This window comes from Silene latifolia, chromosome 3, assembly GCF_048544455.1.
Source record: "Silene latifolia isolate original U9 population chromosome 3, ASM4854445v1, whole genome shotgun sequence".
Taxonomy (NCBI): domain Eukaryota; kingdom Viridiplantae; phylum Streptophyta; class Magnoliopsida; order Caryophyllales; family Caryophyllaceae; genus Silene; species Silene latifolia.
Genome location: NC_133528.1, coordinates 46349835 through 46373397, shown reverse-complemented (window position 1 = coordinate 46373397; position 23563 = coordinate 46349835). Strand labels below are relative to the sequence as shown.

General features: G+C 42.7%; 1 protein-coding gene and 1 non-coding gene across 2 annotated transcripts; one reads left to right on the top strand and one right to left on the bottom strand.

The window, feature by feature from the left end:
* The first annotated feature begins 578 nt into the window (after positions 1-578).
* LOC141649025 (uncharacterized) lies at positions 579-3020 on the top strand. The gene is made up of 6 exons (XM_074457728.1): positions 579-807; positions 921-1565; positions 1678-1843; positions 1920-2470; positions 2567-2659; positions 2757-3020. Exons 4-6 carry the CDS (start codon positions 2381-2383, stop codon positions 3018-3020), a joined length of 447 nt encoding a protein of 148 aa, XP_074313829.1. The 5' UTR covers positions 579-807; positions 921-1565; positions 1678-1843; positions 1920-2380.
* Positions 3021-19616: 16596 nt separating this feature from the next.
* LOC141650566 (small nucleolar RNA R71) lies at positions 19617-19723 on the bottom strand. Its single transcript, XR_012546591.1, has one exon. It is a non-coding gene; the product is annotated as a small nucleolar RNA R71 (small nucleolar RNA).
* Between the last annotated feature and the right edge of the window lie 3840 nt (positions 19724-23563).

Genomic DNA, 23563 nt, shown 5'->3' with positions numbered 1-23563 from the left:
CTTGCTTTAACTTGCATTTGAGCTTGATTTTCGGGTCGAAAATTTGGGTTTATACACCCATTTATGTCGAAAATTTGGGGCTTTCATCCCAAATGAATTTGCCTCATGAAATCGACATTAGAAATGAGTAATTGGCCATGTTAGGAACACAACCATATATCCCTTTCTTATTTTCGTCGAGTATTAAGGATTTGAGGGCGAAATGTGATGGTCTCTCTACTAAACCATAAAACCTTTCGAAAATGGCCCTATACTAGCCCATGTTTGATGAAACTTGGTGTTTTGGAACCCTTGAGTAGTGTGTAAACTTGCTATCATACCCGATGTTCAATTTGTGACAGCTCCTCCGGGACACTTTTGTGTGGCATAATTGCTATTGTAGCGAAATACTGCCGAATTTTCGACTAAAACCCGCAACTAGGCTCGAACTTAGACTCATCTTGACCCATACTACCACTTGTGTGGTTAGGCTTTGGAAACTTTGGCAGTGGATGGCTAGAAATGCCGTCTTTAAACGCTTGAAAGGTTTGAAAATGCTTGAAAACGCTTCTGATATTGCTTTATTTGCTTCGATTTACAGAGGATAATCCTTCTACATCGGGGAGAGACCTCATGGATACCAACATTGAGCCTTCTACCATCCAGGAGATGGAGGAGGATATGGAGGAGGAGGCCCCACGGAGGGCCAATGTGGGACGAGGCGACCATCAGCTCGCAGGAGCGCCTGAGTGGGCCGAGAAATGAGATGGGAGAAATATCATTTGGGCGGTAGAGAGCCACTTGTCGTATAGGAGGGCGAGGAGTATGGTAAGCCTTCAGCTTGTCATTCCCTTACTCACTTATTTATTTCTTACATATTTCCTTGTTTGTTTATTTGCGCTTTTCTATGCTTAAGAAAGCTTTCTTTTGAATTGACGCAGGAGGCTGGGAACATGAGGTCCTTTTCTGGTTACACGACGATGATGGACGCCTTCGGGAAGCTGTCGGAGGAGGAGAAGACCATCATCGAGTGGGGAGCTTTCGGTGCCTTGGTACGAGGTTAGAGGGAGATCAAGGAAAGGAAGATTCGGGATAACCTTTGCCTGGTGGACTACGGCATGATCTCGGGTCTGCCATGTGGGGAGGAGCCGTTGGTGTGGCCGTCGACGGCCATGAGAGTAGAGTCAGCCGAGGTGAGGAGTCTGATCGATTGGAACCTGGCTACGGGTGCAGCCCAGGTTCTTGGTTTAGTACCGAGTACCTATGTCAGGTACTACTTCTGCGTCAGGGTTCCGGCGAGGGTGAGGATGGATGGATGCATGGTGCCTCCACCACCTTGTACTGCTGAGCAGCGAGCTCGTATGTGGCTGTGGTGGTTCTTGTCTTCGATTTACCTCGGAGATAAGGGGGAGAGGCTATCGACGAAGCTTCTTCCGTTTCTTGCTGGCTTGAGTAGCCTAGGTCATTGGGACTGGGTTACTCCTAGCTTTACGGTCCTCACAGGCTACATGAGGGCCATGGTTCGTCTAGAGTTGATGGAGAAGGGGACTTCTCCTGCCACTGTCGATCCTGGACTTCTCTTGGAGGTATGAACCTTTCTTGAAAATATGAAAGATCTATTTTTTTCTTCTCTTTTTGAAAATATGAAAGATAAGTTTTGTAGAGAATAAATTGTAATCACTATTATTTTGTCTGCAGGCGTGGGTGTATTCTAACTTGCCTAGTTTCACGCCCACGAGGGCGGCGGACGTACCGAGAGTGTACCCCGTCGTGAGAGGCTGGGTAATGTGTCGTCGGAAGAGTCAGGGGTCTTCTTACGATGTTTGTCGGAGGGGCGTGAACGCCCTGAGCTTAGACAGCATAAGTATCTTTGATCTTCATTTTATTTTTTCTTCACTTAGAGACGATCATAGGAATGACCTCTCGTTCCCTTGCTTTAGTGGGTGCCTAGACCTTGGGAGAGCTACTCTAGGGCTCCAGCTTATGTGGATGAGGTTCTCTGTCCTCGGAGTTCGAGTCGGTTGCTGTTGACGACGCCCCTGGGGCCTGTGTGGTACCTGGGTGAGTGTTTGGCTCGGCAGTGCTACCGTGACACCTTTATGGTTCCCATCGACCTCCACGGACGATGTTTAGGGAGCCTACGGAGGCTGAGAGGGCGACTGACCTGGCCGGTGCGAGTGGTGACGCTCTCCTTCTTCTTGGTGATGAGTACGCTGAGTTTATTTAACGGAGGTTAGCGTACTGGCCGATCGTGGTAAGCATATTTACTTGTTGTTTTTGATAAAACTGATAAATGATGAATGATCACCAAAATGATGAACCATTTTGAGTTCTGCAGGAGATCGAGGTGGCGGGCGTTGAGCCCCCAGCTTTTCCAGAGACACTGGAGCACACCGATTCGATGGGCATGACGACGATCTCGGAGATCCGAGACTTCAGCAAAGCGGTGACCGACGTTGGCTTGGACGAGTGGCAGCATATCGTGAGGGGGGTAAGCCCGCAGCTTTGGCTGTCTTTTGCTTTTTTTTTTTATACTTTATTACATAGGAATGTATTTGCTTGAACCCTCTCCTGTATTTGAATGAAGGTGGCACCGTCCAGGCATGTGGAACTGTGGAGTATGGCCAACCGGCTGCGAGCTATAGCCATCGAGGCCCTTGCAGGTGGCTCGAGACATCAGGTATGAACCTTTCGTACTCGTTCTTTATTTTACCATCTTTAATCATGTGAAGTGAAGTAAAGTAAAGTATCACATCACTTCATTTTCTTCTGTGTAGAGGGAGCGTGTCTTGGAGCATGAGCTAGCGCAGTCCCAGCAGGAGACGGCCCACTTGCTGAAAGAGCTCGAGGCTAGAGTTGCTCAGATCGCTGCCCTTGAGGCAACAGTAGCTGAGCTGGGGGTCGTCAGGACTAGTTTGCCGACTGGTTATTGTACATTTGTACATTTTTTGATGTCACTTTGGGCACCGTATTTTGATGTACATTTTGCATTTTTGGTTGTATATATAATGGCCTGTGTGCCTTTGCTGCTGGGTGTTTGATGTATCTGCAGGTTAGCTTTTAAAAAAACAGGTTTGGCATGCGATGGTTTGCGCCGTCATGCTGCCGAAATTCACGTAGAAAATCACATATCAAAGAATTAACGTAGAAAATTGAAATGGCCTAAATTAGCACTAAAAATAATTGAAAATGAAAAAAGTGCCCGAAAATGGACGAAATGACGAAAAATGAAAAAAAGTGCCCGAAAATGGACAAAATGACGTGACCGGACGGTAGGGAGGGCTACCCCCTAAAAAAAGAATTTAAAAGAAATGTCTAAGTGTGTCAGAAACATTTCTTGAAAAGAGGGAGTGAAATGATTCCCCAAAAAAAAATAAAAAAACGAGTAAGTGTGCGTATTTGGCGAAAATGCCGATTTTGCCTCGAAAAGCGAACCGGTAAAAGATTAGGGAACATAAATTTGGTAATTATTCGGAATTACCGAATTAAATTCCTATAGGAATAGGAAACTTTAACTAAAACGGATTTAGGAAATATCCATGGCCGTCAAACGAGGAAACGAGTCTGGGAAGGGGCGCAGCAGGAGCTGCGTTCTTTCGAAGAGGCGCAGCAACTGCTGCGTCTTTTCTCCAGTTAGTCCGTCCTTAGCTAAAATTAGGAAACAGCGAATAGTATAAATAGAGACCTCGGTTGAGCTTCTATTGTCACAATTCTTTCTTCCCTGACTTCGTCTATTACATAAAACCTCATATATCTTCTCAAAATTTCCCAACAAAATATGGATGCCTTTGAAAACCGCATTAAGGAGTGGGCGAATGAATTTACGAACGTGGAGAAACACGACATGGGTGCTTTTAACTTAGGATTAATCATAAGTTTGAAGCTGGTGAAGGTAGTTAGGCCATTTTTGGATGTTTGTCTTGAATATTGGGACCCGACTTTCCATGTATTTGCCTTTCCGGGAGGCGAAATTTGTCCCTTTCCTGAAGAAATTGCTGCGGTTGGAGGATGGGATGCATAAAGTGTTCCGGCTATACCCCCTAGCTCTCAAGGCAATAAAAATAAATTCAGAGATTTGCTGTGATTGACCAAGGCTGAGGTAGACAGTCTTGTGACCTCAAAAGGTGTCCGCATGTTTGAATTTGTTGATTGATTTATAAATAGGGAGGACCCTACTATTTCTTATGTGTCAAGGCGTCGAGCTTATGGATTTTGCCTTCTTCATTGCTATGTCATACGAGGGCATGTCGACCAAGAGATGAGGGGTGACCCTTATTTCTAGGCATAGTGGAGCAAAAGGAACTGCGCAGGAGCCCAGCATACTTGATTCTAGGGGAGACCATTCTTGGATTGGATAACAGGAAGGCGAACCGCGAGAATCCTTATCTTGGCAGTCGTATCATTTTATAGTTAAAACTCGTTTCTTGTCCTATTCAGCCGTTTTCATTTTCGTTTTTTTTTCCGGCCGGTTTCTGGTACTGACTCCCGTCTCCTTTTTCTGCTCGCAGGTCTGGCTGATAGAAAGACTGCGGTTGATCGAGACCCCAGTTGATGTAACATGATATCGCTCCCGATCAATTGCAATGAGAACGAGGCTATACATGGCAGACTTCACACGAGTATGAAACTATTGGGAAAATAAATTGAAGAGTGAACATGGGCCCTTAATCAGGTGGATAGTGCCATGGTGGCATCTCAGATCGGTGACTGCAGTATCATCCTTGGATTTTAAACGGTCGATACGTGTTCCCGGCTTGAAATTCATGGTCCGTAGCTTCCCGGAGAGATTGATGAGGCAAGTGGGCCTAAGATAGAAAATCTCGAAGCTAGACACCGTCCCTCAAACTGCCATGGCTCATACTTCGGAGTCTTATCAAGAGTGGGCTATTCGTTGGGCCAAAAGGAATATGTGGTTCATACCGGTTTCGGTTGGCTCGCTATGGGTATCTGACTCATATCTGTAGTGGAGGAAAGCTAGCACCCCTGAGGAGCGCGAAAAGCTGAGGAAGCACGAGCATGTGGACTATAAGATATGCGAAGTGGTGAAAGAGAACCAAAGGTACTTAACTGAGGAAGAAGAAGTGGCCGGCTATCGGATCGTTCGTCCGTCGAAGAAACTAAAGAATGATCCTGTCGAGAAGATGGTGGCGGATCAAAATGGGAATGTTAGACCGCGAGAACGACCGTTGGTGATTAGGTCGTAAATAACACAAGAGCGTCCCGCTCGTGGTCAAGACAAGAGATATGAGAAGGGTGACAAAGGCAAGGGGAAAATGGAAGAGTAGCCTTAGTCATTTTTATATAGTATTATGTATTATTATTTGAGTTGTAATAAACGGCGGGGTTTTTAGAATCCTAACCTAGATTTAAATTTTAGCATTTTAAATTTATATGTATTCGGCGTATTACTACTATTTATGGACTAATGAATAAAAGATTTATTAGTTAAAAAACTTCCATGAAATTTCTTTATTTATTCTTGTCGAATTTGAAATGCAACATGCAAATGTCCTTCTATTTACATTTTGAAATGACGGGTTGTATCCGGTAAGGGATTGCCTACGTATTCATTAGAAAAAATGAAATCAAACCCTGTGCGTAGTTCGAAAAAATGTAAAAGAATAAATGTTCGAAGCAAGAGCTTGTAATGAACTTAGAAAAATAAGCATGTGCTTTACTTAATCCTAAGGAAATGCAACTCAATTTGATAATATGAGGATGTCAAACATGTCAAAACGCACGAGCGAAATGTTATAAGCTTTTTAGCGGGCCATGGGCCGGATTTATTTCGTGTCGCAAGAGCGGCACGTGGGTCACGTGAGGTGCGTTTTGTCCTATTTCTAAGGGTAGTACCGTTTCAATTGGTCTAGGTTAGTTGGATTAGAAAACTCATTTCCGTCTAGGTCTGTGATCTTAACCGCACCCCCTGAAAGTATGGACTTGACCAAGAACGGTCCCGCCTAATTAGGTTTAAATTTTCCTCGTGGATCGACAGGTAACAAAGCTCTGACTGACTTGTGTACTAAATCCCCTTCCTTGATATTTTTTGGTTTTACCCGTTTTTTAAAGGCTCGTTTGATACGTGCCTGATATGTCTGCAGATTATATAATGCACGTAGCCTTCGTTCGTCCAAGAGGACGAGTTCGTCATATCTATCCCTATTCCATTCAGCTTCTCGAATTTGACTTTCGAGTAAAATCCGTAGAGACCGGATCTCTTGCTCTACTGGTTGCACAGCTTCCATGCCGTAAGTCAGGTAGAAAGGAGTAGCCCAAGTGGGCATCTTAACTGACGTGCGATATCCCCATAATGCAAAGGGTATTTTGCTAGGGCAATCGCGATAATTGTCGATCATTTTCTTGAGGATTGTGACGACATTTTTGTTAGCTGCCTCTACCGCGCCATTAGTTTGAGGTCTATATGGCGAGGAATGGTGATGCTGGATCTTATCTTTGGTAACAATTGTGCAGCTTCGGCATGAAAGTGTGACCTGTTGTCGCTGATGATTTCATGTGGGCAACCATATCGATAAATGATATTGGTTTGTATGAACTTTGCCACATTTTTGGCTGTAAGGCTACTGTAAGATGCTGCTTCGACCCATTTAGTAAAATAATCGATGGCTACTAAAATGAAACAATGGCCTCCTATCCTGCTGGAGTGATCTTCGCGATGATGTCTATTCCCCAAGCAGAAAATGGCCAAGGAGATGTCATGGTATATAGCATTGAGGGAGGAACATGTTGCACATTCCCGAAGATCTGGCAGTTATGAAAATGCCTGACATATTTGATGCAATCTGACTCCATTGTCGTCCAGTAATACCCTAGACGCGTAATATTCTTTGCCATCATAGGTCCACATATATGAGGACCGCACTCTCCATCGTGAACTTCTTCCATCACTTTCCGTGCCTGTGAAGGATCAAGGCAACGCAAGACGACACCAAGTGGTGTTATTTTGTATAACTCTCCCTGCATGAGGAGGTATTGAGAGGCAAGTAGGCGTATGGCGTGTTGTCCCCTCTTATCCATATCTGGTGGATATGTACCATTTAGCTTGAAATTTAAAATGGCTTGAAACCAAGGTTCCCCTGGGTTTTCCTCTTCATTTGTAAGGAAGTGTACATATGCTGGCTCTGACCGCCGTTCGATGCACAAAGGAATTTTAACCATGTCGTCTGGCATGTTAATCAAGGATGCGAGTTTTGCAAGAGCATCCGCAAACTGATTTTCTTCGCGAGGCAGGTGCAAATAAGTGACCTGATCAAAAATTGAGCAACCTGATCTATCCTAGCCTGATAGGGTGCTAGACTTTCACTTCGGATTTTCCAGGATCCGGTGAATTGGTTAATAATTAAGGATGAGTCCCCGTGAACGCGAAGATGCTTGATACCTAAACTCACTGCTGCTTGTAGACCAATGAGGCAAGCTACATACTCTGCTGCATTATTTGTCACCTCGAAGTCGAGTTTGACGGAAAGTGGTGTATGCTCACCTTCAGGAGAAACGAGCAACACTTATATTCCAAACCCTCTCAAATTGGGTGACCCATCAATGTAAAGATCCCAAGAATCCATACTGGTTTGTAAAATATCCTCATCTGGAAACGACTATGTGTCTATTGCTTGCGTATCGTTGATAGGATTATCTGCGAAAAATTCAGCCACGACGCGTCCCTTTATAACTTTCAAAGATACGTATTTGACATTGAATTCTGAGAGAATTAAGGTCCATCTTGCTAGGTGTTTAGGTCTTTTTTACCTAAGTCGATTTAGGGTCAATGTAGTCTATATTCGTTGGTCGATTGTATGATGATTTGTACGTCAATAAGTAAACGGAAAATAAAGTGCGTAACGTAAATTGACACGTAAGATTTTGGTGACGCGGAAAACCCAATGTGGGAACAACCGCGGGAGGGATGGTACCCTGCCAAGTATTGCACTATATGAATTGGAGGATGATTACAATTATGGTACGCAGCTTTAATCCCGCTGACCCTAGGTGTCAGGCCTGCAAGATCGAGAATGAACGTGTATTATTTGCTGAGATGTGATCTTGAGTGTTGATGTATGAATGCGGATGTCTTTAATGAATGTCCTTCTTGATTTCCTTCCTTTGCTATTTATAGGGTAAGAACCCTAGATATACTCTATCTCGAATATGGAAAGGGAATATTATTTCCATAAGGACTCTTTCCAAATCCGGACTCCCTTGCCAATTCTCCCCGATCTCCGTAAATTCTCCCTAACTTCTCCCTGACACTCCTTTCCTTAATGCGGGCACCTTCTACGATGGGCCATTGATCCTTCTCAAGCTCGTCCCCCCTTTTCTCTAACCGCGGGCTCCCTTCCTCCTCCTCACCTCTTTGTAATCTTTATTTTGCCAAATGGGCTTTCTTTATTGTGCTATTTATAGCCCAAACAGTTTGCCCCAAATTTCTTGTGAAGTACGCTTTCAAGTATCGAGCAAGGAATTTACGTAACCAAATATTTAAAACCCTACGCCGTCTTTTTACTCCTTCCCATGCAAGCCGCCTTTCTCCTCTTTCTCCGCACCCAACTCCCTCTCTCTTCTTTATAACCCCAACGTCTCTTCCCCACTTTCATTAATCACTCAAATCATTTTTAAAAAATCTCTCTGCTCTTAAACCCTCAATCTTCTTCCCTTTAATCTTCATCAGCTTCACTGTTCCCTCTCCCGTCTTCATCATCAGGTAACCCATCTTCTTTCTTTTCTTTCTTTTAATCTTCATTTTCTCTTTCCACCATGGGCAAAACCCGACAGTCTTCGTCAACCCCAACACCCTCCGACCGTAATCTTGACCCCACTTTCCCTTCTCGGGGACTCTTTAGACACCCACACGATTGCGATTCCGCCCTAACTCCGGCCGACATTCCTAGGATCAAGAGTCTGCTTGGTCTTGGTGATGGGGTGGATATTGTCATCCCTGAACCAGGGCAGAAAGCTGACGCCCTCCGTCCGGGGTGGGTCTGCTTCTACCTGTACCCATTTAAATATGGCCTCCGTTTCCCTTTCCCTAAACTCGTCCAAGATTTTATCTTCACCAATAATTTTGCCATGGCACAAATCTTCGCTGCCATTTAGAGAGTTCTTCTTTATTCTCTGGCCGCTGGTCAGAGTACTGGCAAATCTATCACTCTGGGCGATCTGGCCCATATGTATAGCATCAGATCCCTGGGCATGGGTCAGTTCTCATTCCGGGGCCATGGAGAGGCTCCCTTCAAACATGCGTCAAAGTCCCGTGATGAGAAATGGTTTGAGGACTTCTTCTATGTGAGGAAGGACTCCATCCACCTCTCCCGCCGATTATATTTTCGAGAAGTGGGCTCGACTTCGAGTAAGTAGCCTCCCTGTCGCCTGAATTATTTTATCTCGCTGCTTACTAGCTTACTTCATCGTCTTCGTGCAGGTCCCTGCGACCTTACCCGTATTGGTGCCAAGATCCCTGCCTGCGGCAAGTTGTTCTGCATCTCTGAATCTGAGAGAAAGTTTCCAGACCTGCTTCCTGGTTTTTCACCTGCGTCTTCCTCCAATCCTCCTCAATCAGCCCACAAAGATGTCTTCTCGTAAGGTTTCGTAACCACTTTGCTTTGTTTGCATCTTTGCCGCGATGTTTTAAGCATTCTCGCGTCCGAGATTGTGTATGCTTGCAGGTTCAAAAGTCGATCAACTGGAACTCATCCTCCAAAGTGCTAAAAGAAAGAGACCTTCTGCCAGCCCTGATGTGGCCTCTGCCTCCAAGAGGAGTGCTCCTGCCGCCTCTTTTCAGACTCCTCCTGCAGTTTCTAGTTCTGCTGCTCGCGTGCCCCTGGAGGTCGATCCGTTGTCTCGCCATCCGCCTACTCCTCCTGCCAGTCACCATGCTTCCACTAGTGGAGGCATCATTGCTCATTTTCCAGAAGGCTTTGGGAATGTGGACAAGGTGCCCTACTGGCCGGAGATTGATCAGCTGCTCTTTCCTCCTGTTGAGGAAACGTTTTCGGAGTTCTCCCCAGAGGAGATGGCTGAAAATGACGTGCACAACGCTTTCATGGTAAATATTCTTCATTTTCTACCTGTCTGTCTGTTTCTTGCTTAAATTCTGCCTCCCAACTCTTTTGCTTTGACTTCGATTATTTATGTCCCGAGACTCTTGATCCGCACTCTACAACAGAAGATGATCAACATAGTGCGACCCACCGTCGTGCTACCACCGCCAAGAACCAGGAACTGAAGGAAATCTGCTGCGGATCCGCACAAAGCAGCGGGTTGATCTGAAGGAGCGTGTGGTGGAGCTGAAGACTGAGCTTGCTGTCACCAAGAAGAAGTTAAAGGAGGGAGCTAATCAGATGGCTCGAACCCAGGTGGTGTGCAGCACTCTTTCTGACTCTCTGAAGCAGTCTGAGGAGAAGATCACTGAGCTGATTTCCCTGGCCACCAACGTTGTTGCATATGCCACCCGGCGGGAAAGATCGATGGAATGCGTCTTGCACTCGAGGAGGCTCCCACCAAAGAGCTATAGAGGAAGAGGAGAGGCAAATGGAGATGCTCTACCCCACCCAACCCGATTTGAGCGTGCTTTGATGCCCGAGGTTGGTGAGGTGAATTCTCTCCGCGCCGGCCGAGCAGTGTTGGGGGTGATCTTTGGAATGTCCCAGGATGCTGCTGACGGAGCTCAGGGAGCTATGGCGGCTGAGGATGTACAAGCTGATGCAGTACCTGAAATGAGTGGTCAGCAGGCAGAGGAGGTACCAGAGGTGGAGGTCATTAATGTGACCGATAATTAAGTTTTATGTTTTGATAAACTTTTTTGGCAGTCTGGCCCAGAGGTGGCAGACTTTGTAAGTTTTAAAACTTGTTTTGTGTTTACTTCGCCATGGTGGCGGTTTGAACTTGGGGCCGTATTTTGGCCATATTTTGAATGCCCCTTTGTCATAGTTTGGCAAGGTCTTTACATATTGTGTACTCGTTTGTTTATTCTCCCTGTTTTAGGAAGTTTATGCCGTGTCACCGCTGATCGATTTAGGCGAGTCCCACACCCTGAAAAGGCTAACGTTTTGACTCAGCTAGCTACCGTGTCAGCCTGATAGCTGATTTAGGCGTATGCCGCAATGAAAGGAGGAGTGGCAGTGTCAACCCAGGGGGCTGATTTAGACCAGCCTGGTCAGCCTGAAAAGACTGATCCAGACCAAGCTAGCTGCCGTGTCAGCCGGCTGGCTGATTTAGGCGTATGCCGCAGTTTGTGGACTACTTAACCTTGTTCATGACGCAAGGTGTGTTCGTCTCGTTTTATGCCAGCAGGTGGCGTCATTGAGGCAAGTTTATCGTTATTCTAGGACCAGATGGAGACGCTGCAGGATTCTGGTAGCGCAGATATCCCTACATTCCATGTTCGTTTTTGCATGCATGCTGGGGCCCTGATTAAGTGCGATTAGTGCGAGCTACGTCCAGGGGTTGGTATCAGGGGTAGCAGGATAAGCGTATTCAGCTGTCAATGTAACACCCCGTATTTTATTAAGTTGGATAAAATTCTTTTAATTACTATTTTGAATTTAATTACATGTTATATTAATTATGACATTTCGTGGCTGGGAGAACTCGGAGTTACTCCCCACTGACTGTGGCTTTCGTATTTGTATAAAATGCGAATGACAGGTAGGTGATGCATATATGGGGTACATGGACGAGCTAGCGAGCAAAGTAACCTTGGAACCTAGATTGGCTTTATTTTATTGGGACCCTTAAACACTTTTTATGTCACATACATTTTAGGGACATATGTCTCCCTTTTTACTTTGGTTTGTATCACGTTATTCTCGTGACTTTAGCTATGTTATGTAAATTAGTTTGTTAGTATTTGCAGGTTTTGGCACTCTTCATTTGGAAGTGTTTGTGATTGTTTTAGAAAAGTTTTTAAAATTACCGGTTTTTACCCAATTGAACCTATTACAAACATATCCATGCAGTTTTATTCTAGAATTACGTGTTTACTTTTCCGCGATAAGTGAGGGTGTCACAGTTGGTATCAGAGCATATTTGCTCCCGACGCACGTTTGTGCACCCCAATATAAATAACTTGACCTTAAAATAATAAACTTGAGAGATGGGTAAGATGGGTAGACTTAGGACCTTATGTTGTAGTCTCTTTGTGTTTGCTCTTTGTTAGGTACTAACCTGTTTGTTGATTGTCATTTAATAATTGTTGCGTTCTTGGATCAATGACCGTGAGCTTATCTATAGCTAGTGGAGTTATTACCCTTATTATAAAAAAAATTTGAACTAAAGGTTTTGAAAATATTTTAATGTTTTTCACTGGTTTTAACGTCAATTAGTGTTAAAGCTAGTTATTGGAAACGTTTGATAACTTGTTCTACGCTTGTCGGCGAATAGTTTTTGTTTTAAATTTGTCTCTGACTTGGAAAGTTAGCGCTCTTGTGTGCACGACAAGGGCAATTTCGTTCCATGAATGAGACTTATACTTTTGAAAACTTTTAATTAATGTTTTCGAAAGTATTTTGATTTTTGATTTATACAAATAATTTGCTTTTTGACCTTATCTTTAATTTGGAATGTGATGTTCTTGAATGCGCAACGAGAGCACTTCCGTTCCTTTGATGAGAATCTGGTTCTGTCGGAAAATTTTATTTGAAACTTTTGAAAGAATTTTGATTCTTACGATAAGTGACCTTTTAAATGTTTTGGTTACCGATTCCAATTTCAGTTTTATTTTTATAACCTTTCATTTATACTTTCAAGTTTCGAGGACGAAACTTTTTAAAAGATGGGGTGATTGTAACACCCCGTATTTTATTAAGTTGGATAAAATTCTTTTAATTGCTATTTTGAATTTAATTACATGTTATATTAATTATGACATTTCGTGGCTGGGAGAACTCGGAGTTACTCCCCACTGACTGTGGCTTTCGTATTTGTATAAAATGCGAATGACAGGTAGGTGATGCATATATGGGGTACATGGACGAGCTAGCGAGCAAAGTAACCTTGGAACCTAGATTGGCTTTATTTTATTGGGACCCTTAAACACTTTTTATGTCACATACATTTTAGGGACATATGTCTCCCTTTTTACTTTGGTTTGTATCACGTTATTCTCGTGACTTTAGCTATGTTATGTAAATTAGTTTGTTAGTATTTGCAGGTTTTGGCACTCTTCATTTGAAAGTGTTTGTGATTGGTTTAGAAAGGTTTTTAAAATTACCGGTTTTTACCCAATTGAACCTATTACAAACATATCCATGCAGTTTTATTCTAGAATTACGTGTTTACTTTTCCGCGATAAGTGAGGGTGTCACAGTCAACCAGGCTCCCTTTCGTATGTTCCACAGTCCGCCTGGTGAGGGTGTTCCTTGTGGAGAAAATAGGTTAGGCATGTTGGAGTGGCGTGTGCCTTGTCACCCCGCGTTGGCAGTTGACAGTCCTGCTAGACATCCTTTTAAAGTACCATAGATACCAGAATTCAAAGTGATGTACTTAGAGAAGCCTGAAAATAAGAAAATCTATCAGAATGATGTGAAGTACCTGTCGCCATCTCATGGGGTACCAGAGCAATTGTGGTCCCAGGACGCTGCCAGACCACACCATCCAATAGTAGTTTAAAGTTTTAAAACAAGTAAAGACACCAGAAATAAGAGTGAAACGGCGGATGCCTACTACCGGATTTTTATTTTATCTTTAAAAATGATTTGGCTTCTCATAGTACATTATTCTGAAAGCTAGAGTCTACTTATTATCAAAAGTAATATCTCTTCAGGTGAAGTATGTTCCATGGTGTAGACACCTCGTTTCTGCACCTCCCGCAAACCACCCGGTGATGATTGGGCCGCATGTTTGATACGCGGAACGATTTGTGACAGTTCGTAAGATTATCGTCAAGTGATTACTCAAACATTAATGTCAACCTCTTAGTTGTCATCTACGTCCTGATACGGTCGTTTTGGCAGTAATTAGAGTACATTCGAGTCCGGGTCAAAAACCGTCTCCATTTTCTCGATAATCATGTTAAATCCCGAGTCGGAATGTTCTGAATGTTCCGGATATTTCTATTCCATATTTCATAAATTTTATCTTTTGGCAAATAATATCCCGTAATATTCAAAAGATAATCGAATTATTTCCGTCCTACCATAACTCAAACGCGGAAATCTTTTTTCAAAGAGAGGAAACCTCCTGGGAATGGACGCAAGCAGTCTTTGCGCCTCTTCCAAGAGACGCAGTGGGCGCTGCGCCTCTTCCCCCAGCCCTTCTTTGCATGATTTACGTATCTTTTTCATATCTTTCCGAGATTCACTTCCAAAGAGTCTCTGAAACCCTATTTCCCCGTGTGATTAGTATAAATAGGAGCCTTCGTTCCTCATATTTCTCACGCGAGTGTCCGCCCTTCTCTTCTCCCTTTGCATTCTAGACTTTGTTCTTACTAATTGGCGCCTACGTGCTTGGACTTCCGACCACGTAAGCTCGGATCTTTCCGGGTACCAGCCTCTCCGTTGCATGACCGACCAAATTGACCAACTACACTCAATCAACCTTAATTAAATCAATCGTTTTCCTCTTACGAGGGCACTCTTTCCTTGCATTCGCGTCGAGCATTCACTAGTCGATATCTTAGTTCATCTCGTTCCGCCAACATGTAAGTCTGAGGGTGTATAATTCTTATTTATTTATTGTATTTTGTTTATTGTATTATCATCGTTGTAAGATTTATGTCGAATACACCATTAAAACCGATTTCTAAAACCGTGCTTTAAAACTCTGTTTTGCGGATTTCCAGTAGATAGACGTCGAGAAAAGACGCAAAGAATCGCCGCGCCTCTTCGAAGGAGCGCAGTTCCTGCTGCGCCTCTTCGTGAGGCTGCCGAAGTTTCTGCTTCTTTTCTTCTTCCTCCGTCCTCTGTAATTCGTGTTTGTTTGATTTATTTGTTTCCTTTTGTTCATTAATCTTTCGTCATAATAACATATAAATTCACATGTATATAATCATCATCATTAGCATGTCTAGTATGTCATAAATCCGACTTAAATCCTAAATAATCAATATTTACGGGTTTTCGTCATTAAATTCAAACCCGGATTTCAGAGATTCAATTTGTTCGTATTGGGTTTCTGGGATTCGTCATTGATATAGTTTTCGTTTGTTTATTCACATGTCTGTCGCATATTCGTTGTATATTCATCATATTTAATCTAGTTAATTTATTCCAACAAAGGACTCATTCATTAACATCGTCCCTTTTCATCATGTAATTAATTCACATAATTCTTTCTCATCCATGCTTTATTGCTTTCATGACCCCTATCGTATGTTAAATAACATGTTAATCACTTTCATCCGAGTAATTATTTTAATCCACCATTAAATTTATCAATCGACATTAACGGTTTGCAGTTCCGGCTTCACAGCCAGAACTCACCCTTGGAACAGACGCAGCAACTGCTGCGCCTCTTCCAGAGGGCGCAGTCTCTGCTGCGCCTGTTCCAGGTTGAGCTCTGCCTCTGAACTCTCTTTCTGCCTTGACGTAGTTTATTTAGTTTATGTATTAACTAACTATTATCCGTATTATCACCTTCTGATCTGTTCGTAATTTGTTCTTTTATTTCTTTTCTCAAATTATCCGTTTTAAAGGTATTTTCGACATAAATCGCCTAATCCGATGTAACCAATGTAATTTTCATTATTGTATTTCTTTTATTGTATTTCTTTCTTTGCTTGTATGCTTTCACATGTAATTGAGCATTAAATTCCTACTTCGACCCAATTGTATGCTAATTACGTGTCAACCGACCTAGTTAAATTCTCACATGCTAGGATCAAAACTTGGATGTTGCATTGCATGCATATAGCCGACGATATATCAAGTACGAATAACTTCCCTAATCATTAGTAGAGGCCGCTATCGAGGCGGGCGGGATTAGGTGTTCGATCAAAAGAGCTTCCTAATACGTACCCTCACCCCTTACTCCAGATCTCCGTGAGCACACGTGTTCATTGGCATCCACGAGAGTCATTCTAGACATAGAATGCTAAGGGTAACGATTGCTTAGTGTTCATGTCACTACTTTGTGTCTTGACATGACACGAGGTACTCGAACGGTTCCAATTTCCCATAAAAATTGGTGGCGACTCCATACAAAATGCAAACGCTTGTTTTCGCTCCTCACCAAGCGCCCCCGTGGGCGGCCCGCTGTCCACAGTTTGGCGACTCCGCTGGGGATAATACACTTACGTGTAGCTAGGGTGAAACTTGAACAAGGTTAGGGAATAAGTTTGTACAAGACAATTGTCGGTTTTCATAACTCGGTCTTCCTAGACCGTTTATTCGGCCTTCCTAGGCCCAACCCAACCCATTCAACCAATCGTCCCGTCTAAACGGTCCTAATTCTTATTTGGGCCTAAGGATGGATAGCGATTGACGTCATCCATACCATGATGCTTACTCTTGTTTGTATCAAGGGCCTTCACTACTTGAGGAAATGGACTAGGAATCGGCCTTACTCTTGTTTGGCACGAGCCTCTCCACAGACTTCGGGTTTGATGGTTCGGTATGGCAACCCACCCTTTAAACCAAAACCCTTCTAAATGCACTCAGCATCCCGTTATAATGCTTGTATAAATGTGTAAACCTTACGTGATCACCATTTCTAAACAAAATCATGACGATTTTTTCAAAAGAATCAAAACCCAATTTCAAAGCAAAATTTCGAAAAAGGCCTTTAATTAGCGCAAAAGTCCGGTCAAAACTCTGTCCGTTTGTCGCGTCAAAATTCGGGCCGCAAGCCCATTTCAAAACCTCACTTCGAGTCCACTCCTACAACTACACTACAGTTGACTAGGACACACACTTTCAAAGACCTTGTCTTTCTTCAAAACTCACTCAAACACAAGTGGCACACACCCACTTCACGAGTCAAAGCTTTTCCTCTTTTAGCAAGTATGATAGAATGGTCGATCGTGTTTTGATTCGTCGCCGATCTCTTATCCAGTTTCCAAGATGCCCGGATCAAGTGATGAAACGAATCTCCAGCAAATTCAAGATAGTAATGATCGAATCTTAGCCGCGCTAGCCCAAATGCAAGTTACCCAAAACCAAACCTATGACCACCTTGAGCTCATCGAAGGCCGTATCTTTGATGTAGAGGGAAGGTTGCTGATGCGACCATAATTGGCGCATATTTAGCCCCCGAATTACCATTGTTTCTATGCTTTTTAGTGCCTATTTGGGTCATTTCTTATCTTTAGATCTTTGTTTTGCATATTCTTTGAGATTTTGATCCCTTGGTAGGAAAGGAGTAAGAATCTTGCATTTTCATGGCAAAACAAGGCTAAATTGATCATATTCAATGACCAAGCATCAAGGAGAGACAAGACTAGAAGGCCTTTGTACATAGCATAGTAGAAGAGCATTGTTGAGAAAAGGATCCTTGAGTCCCCAAGGAAATCCCCAAGGAATTCATGAAGAAAAGGGAAGAAAAAGAAGAAGGAAAGTCTGGCTGAGCTACAATCCGAACGGATTGTAGAGAATCCGTCCGTCCTCGCCCGATCCGAGCGTCCTCACCAGGAATCCGCTCGGATTGCCCATGCCCAGTCCGTGCGTCTTGTTCCTTGATCCGCTCGGATTGTCCATCCCAGATCCGGCCGTCCCGACTCCCAGGCGCACGGATCACAAAGACAACTGTAGCTGTTTCGTTCTTCAAGCTACGAAATGAAGAAGCCCTTCTCTCGGACAATCCCGGAGGCTCCTTGCTCAACTTAAAAAGTGTAATTACTAGTTTAGCCCTTAGTTAACCCTAATGCATCCTCCCTAATTCTCACTATAAATACCCCATTAGTCTAATTAGAGGGGCATGTTCTTCTTATCAATAATTAGTGTAGTTAATATCAATCAAATCTCTCTTCAATATTGTAATCAAATATTAATCAAGTTTTAATCCAAGTTTTAGTTCCTTAATCTCTCTCTTGTTCTTACTTTATTTTGGGTAATTGAAGATTATTTGGGTTATTATTGGGAGATTGACAACCTCTCAATCTAGGATTCAAGTACTTCTATTATTCTTGCTTTATTATTGGAATCATTAGTAGGTATAATCTCTTAATCCCTTTTTAATTATTGCTAATTACTTTCATTTATTCATCATGTTTCATTATGTTAGTATGATTGACAACCTTTCTAGCATGATCAATATGATAATGAGTGAGTAGTCTCTTAGCTAGGGTTTAATGGGTGATTAGGGAAACCAACATGGGGAATGATTCATGCTTAAATTAATATGCTTTCATATCTTATTTGCTTGCTTGTTTTGATCTTAATGCATGCACATGTTATATTTGATGAAATGCTAAGCCTATGAATCCTTGCATTTACTATCATCTTCTATCCTTTCAACTTGACTTGTAAGACATAACCCAACTCGAGTCTTGTTAGACCATGCATGTGTTAAGTAGGGAAGATTAAGTCGACTTGTAGGTGTTGTACAATCCAAGAGATTCGGCTCCGGGACCCAAACTTTCCTAGGATTGTAAGATATAACCCAACTCAATCCATCACAACAATAATTGCTTGCTTATAATTTGAGAACATGTTTGTATGATCATATCCCATGATTCCCCTATGAACCCATGACACCCTAGTGCTTTTAATCAATTGTTTACACCCTTATTTCATTTACCTTGATAGTTTATTTTCATTGCTATTTTAGTTTAGTAACCTTCTACATCAACCCAATTTGTGACACCCCTAGACACCGCTAGTTACAATAGAATCTTCATTTCAATACCCGTCCCTTGGGATCCGACCTTTACTTGCCTCTTTACTAATTGTAGAGTTGTTTGTGAAGTATAAATTGTGTTTTGTATCGACCATTGACCAACGACCACATATGCTTAATTGTGAACACCAAATGGCTCCGATCAAAAATGGCGCCGTTGCTGGGGACGGTGTTTAATTGATTTAAGATTTCTTTTATTGTTTTTAGTTGTGTCTTTTTCACCTTGGGGAAGTAAAACTCCTCAAGGATTGTTCTAATTGTTTTTGAGTTGTTTGATTTTTTGCATGTCTAGAAGGTTACAAAGAGATTTGTTACCTTTTGACCGTGAAATCGAAAGAACCTTGACGAATAATAGGAGACTTGTTAGGAGGAATTTGGGAGGTGTTGGTGAAGTTGTTCAACCCACTAGTGAGTTTGTCAATCCTTTCGCAATAGAAGGAGAAGAGAACCCATTAAACAATACCACACAAAATCCACCTACAATGCCTAAATTCTCGTCTCACTCTATACCCACCGAGGAGGATCTACCAAACGGTACTCCTACCCCACAACATCTTACCGGAAACTTTATTGCCAAGTCCGCCTTCATCCAACTAGTTGAGAGGAGCCAATTCTGGGGAATGCCTAGTGAGGACCCTCATTCTCATATGGAAACATTTTGTGATTATTGTGAAGCTATCTCTCAAACGGGCGTGACTCAAGACCAAATAAGATGGGTCTTATTTCCTTTTTCGTTAATCGGCACCGCAAAGCAATGGTTGAAGGGCCTTGATAAGGCCACCCTTGGAATAGATTCTTGGAAGAAGCTAGCTCCAGCTTTCTACCAAAAATTCTACCCACCGGAAAAGACCAATATGCTAAGAGCTCAAATTACGGGTTTTAAGCAAAGGGATGAAGAATCTTTGTATGAAGCTTGGGAGCGGTTCAAAGGTATTTGTCGCTCATGTCCTCACCATGGACTTAGCGAATGGTTTTTAGTGCAACAATTTTGGAATGGTTTATATGAAGATTCAAGGAACATTCTCAATATGGGATCAAATGGAATGTTCACCGAAGTTGATGACAATCAAACATGGAACAAGATTGAGGAAATGGCGGTCCATAATTCGCAATATAGTAGGCCTCGCAAGGCTACTAGAGGAAAGTATGAAGTGGACACCGTTACTCAATTGGGTGCTCAACTTAGTGCTCACATTGACACAATCAACTTGAAGTTTGAACAAGCTATGGCTAGACTTGAGGAAAGCTCAAAATCATCAAAGCACCATGTCAATGCCATGACGGCATCCTCATCAATCCCAAGCGGGATATGTGAGAATTGTGGAACCTTAGGTCATGACTCAAGTGAATGTAGGGGGACAACCGAGCAAGTCAATGCTTTCCAAGCTTACAAAAGCGGTACCCCTTATTCAAATTTTTACAATGAAAACACCAAATTCCATCCAAATCTCTCATACAAAAGCCAAAATGTCCAAAACCCTCAAACAACATACACTCCACCACCCATGAGAAATCAAAACCAAAGACCCTTTTTCAATCAAAACCAAGGTTACCAAAATCAAAATCCATACAATCACCACAATGACCAAAGTTTTGATGTCCAAAAAGCGGTCCTTCAAATGCAAAAGAATCAACAAGAATTTTTCACCCAAATGCAAAAAGATAGCCAAGCAAAAGACACCACCATCAACAACATTCTAGCTCACACCAAGATGTTGGAAACACAATTGACCCAACTAGCATCTTCGAGCTCACAAAGACAAAAGGGGCAATTACCACCTCAAGGTAATCCCCTAGACATGAAACGGTTAGTGCCATTCACTTGAGAAGTGGTACAAGGTATGAAGCATCGAAGGAGCAAGTTGAGGATGAAGTTGTGAGAGCTAGTGAGAATGAAGTTGTGGTGCAAAGTCCCAAAGAAGGGGAATCATCAAAAGAAGAAAGTTCAAAGAAAAATGAAGATAAAGCCAAAGAAAAGGAGCCCATTGTGATTAGACTTCCTTTTCCAAGTCGTCAAGCCAAGCCTAAATTTGATGATCAACTTGGAAAGTTCATGGAAATTGTGAAGAACTTAGAAGTCTCAATTCCTTTCACGGAATTAATCAATCACGTTCCGGCCTATGCAAAGTACATGAAAGATATCCTCACAAAGAAGAAGTCGATCCGGAAACTTGAGACTATCGCCTTCACTAAGGTGAGTAGTGCCATACTTCAAGGGAGTTCACCTCCAAAGTTAAAGGATCCGGAAGCTTCTCAATACCGTGTACCATTGGCGACACAACGATCAACAAAGCCTTATGTGATCTAGGGGCTAGTGTGAGTGTCATGCCATACTCGGTAAGTAAAAGGTTGGGAATGGGAGAGCTTAAATGTACCAATATCACTCTTCAAATGGCCGATAGATCGACGAAGACACCGCTAGGGATATGGGAAGATGTCCCCGTGCGAATCGGGAAGTTTTTCATCCCGGTGGACTTTGTCATTGTTGATATGGAGGAAGATTCCAACATTCCAATCATCTTAGGAAGACCTTTCCTACACACCGCCGGTGCGGTGATTGATGTGAAGCATGGAGAGCTCACTCTAGAAGTGGGAGATGAAAGCATAACTTTTAATCTTGACAAGACCATGAGAGCTCCTCGTTTGCATGAGCCATGTTTCATGATTGATCATTATAGCCTAAAAGATGAGAAGAAGAGATCGGAACTCCAATGGAGGAAGAAAGTTGAAGATGCTCCATTCAAAGAGCAAGTGAATTGTGACAAGGAGAGCTTGCAAAGCTCATCAAAATCAACCAAGGAAGAAGATGATGGCCTCATTGGCCAAAAGAAGAATTTGGGAGAGTTGTCTCCATCCAAGCAAGAGATTTTCAATGATCAACTCAATGAAGTTTGTGGTCTTTGGGACGACGAATTTGAAGGGATCTTTAATCCCTACATTGGGCATGCCATCGATCATGATCAACAACAAGAACCACGGTCTATTGAGGACCTCTACCATAACAACGAACAAGCTTTTAATTACTTCTTCGAGGTGTTGAGCAACATCAACAACACCTTGAACATGCCTCCTTGACATCTCATCAAGAATGAGAGTTTGGTGGAGTCCTCCCTAAACCACCATTTGTAAATATTTCTAACTCCCTAACTTACATTTAATTTTTGCATTGCATTTTTGTCATTTTTGGATTTATTTTTACTTTGATCAAAATAATTGTCATGAAAAGAGAGAAGTGAGGGAGGGACTAATAATTTTAATTAATGTGTAGTGATTTACCTTAGTGTGGGGATGGGAATTGCCTAGGCTATTCATGCCTTAGTAGTGCCCCCACAATGAAGAACACAAGATTTGAAAGAAAGAAAGAAAGAATGATAAGGGAATGCGTTGGTGCACGGATGGACTCGAATCCGTGTACACAAGGACCAATCCGAGCGGATTCCCGAGAATCCGCCCGTCTGAGAGGATCCGAGCGTCCTGCGAGAAGACGCCCGTCTTGGGCCGAGCCGAAAAACTGCAAAATTCTTGATCGTTGAAGAATCCGAGCGGATTCCCGGAAAGACGCCCGTCTCACGTAATCCGTCCGTCTTGTGGACAATCCGCCCGTCTTGCAAATTGAAGAAAAACAAAGAAAAATCTCTGGACAAGAATCCGTCCGTCTCAAGTGAAATCCGCCCGTCTCGTCTCGGCGAAATCCGAACGGATTCCCCAGAATCCGCCCGTCTCTAGGCGGGATTTTTGAAAATTTGAAGTCAAGAATCCGAGCGGATTGCGCCTAATCCGCACGGATTGTCCCTGCGTCCTAACATTGTCGAGTTCTTTAAATACCCACCCCACCTTCATTCATTCATTCATTCACTCATAAACACTACCCATACCACCAAAACCCTCATCCTCCCCATCTCAAAAACAAAAACCCTCAACAAAACTCACCAAAATCAAATCAAACCATCTTTCAAATAACAAGTCAATCACTCCATCTTCATTAATAATCAAAACCAAGACCAAAATCTTCACCTTTGAATTGATTTTTGTTCTCATAAAGGCAAAGCCTTTCACTTTCAAAATCGATTTGGGCATTCTACAAATTGAAGATTTTTGATCTTTTTCTTGGTTAGCTCATCAAATGGCAAGAACAAAGGGAGCAACAAAAGCAAAGGCAAAGGCAACAAAGGCACCAAAGACTACAACTCTCTCTCAAAGGCAAAAAGCTCTACAAATGAAGAAAGCTTTGGCAATGGTGGTATCAACACCAAACTTGGAAGTGCAACAAACTCAACAAATTTCTATGGAAGCATCACCTTCTACTCCGGTAATTAATCAACTCTTGCATTACCCGGAGGTAACATTCATTTCCGACTCCCATAGAAATACATTTGTCAAGTTTGCTATGAAACAAATTCAATCCACAAAATTCATATGCCAAGATGCTTTAGAGAAGTTGGGTATTCTTGAACAAATGAGAGTCTTTTTCAATGCCATGGGTTTAAAGAAATTGTTTGAAATGGAGGAAGTAACATACCCCTCCCTTGTCTTGGAATTCTTAAGTTCCTTGAAAGTGACAAAAGTTGAGAATAGGGAAAATATTGAGTTTCGTCTAGCTAACACTAGTAGACGCATTTCCTTTCCGGAATTGGGTGCAATTTTGGGTCTTAGCGATGAACATAAATTCTATAAGCAATATGGGAAGTATGATCCCGAGCCTCTTTGGGAGGCAATCTCCGGGAAGAAATTTGAAGATTTTAAAGCTTGTCGTGCTCTTTTGGTCCATCATCCGGGCATAAGAATATGGCACAAAGTTGTG

What these genes read in the sequence shown, in the direction of transcription:
- LOC141649025 (XM_074457728.1), top strand. Translation starts at nt 2,381, where the DNA reads ATGGGCATGACGACGATCTCGGAGATCCGAGACTTCAGCAAAGCGGTG. An exon ending in GGCAGCATATCGTGAGGGGG is followed by an intron (nt 2,471 to 2,566) that starts GTAAGCCCGCAG and finishes ATTTGAATGAAG; the next exon opens with GTGGCACCGTCCAGGCATGT. An exon ending in CAGGTGGCTCGAGACATCAG is followed by an intron (nt 2,660 to 2,756) that starts GTATGAACCTTT and finishes TCTTCTGTGTAG; the next exon opens with AGGGAGCGTGTCTTGGAGCA.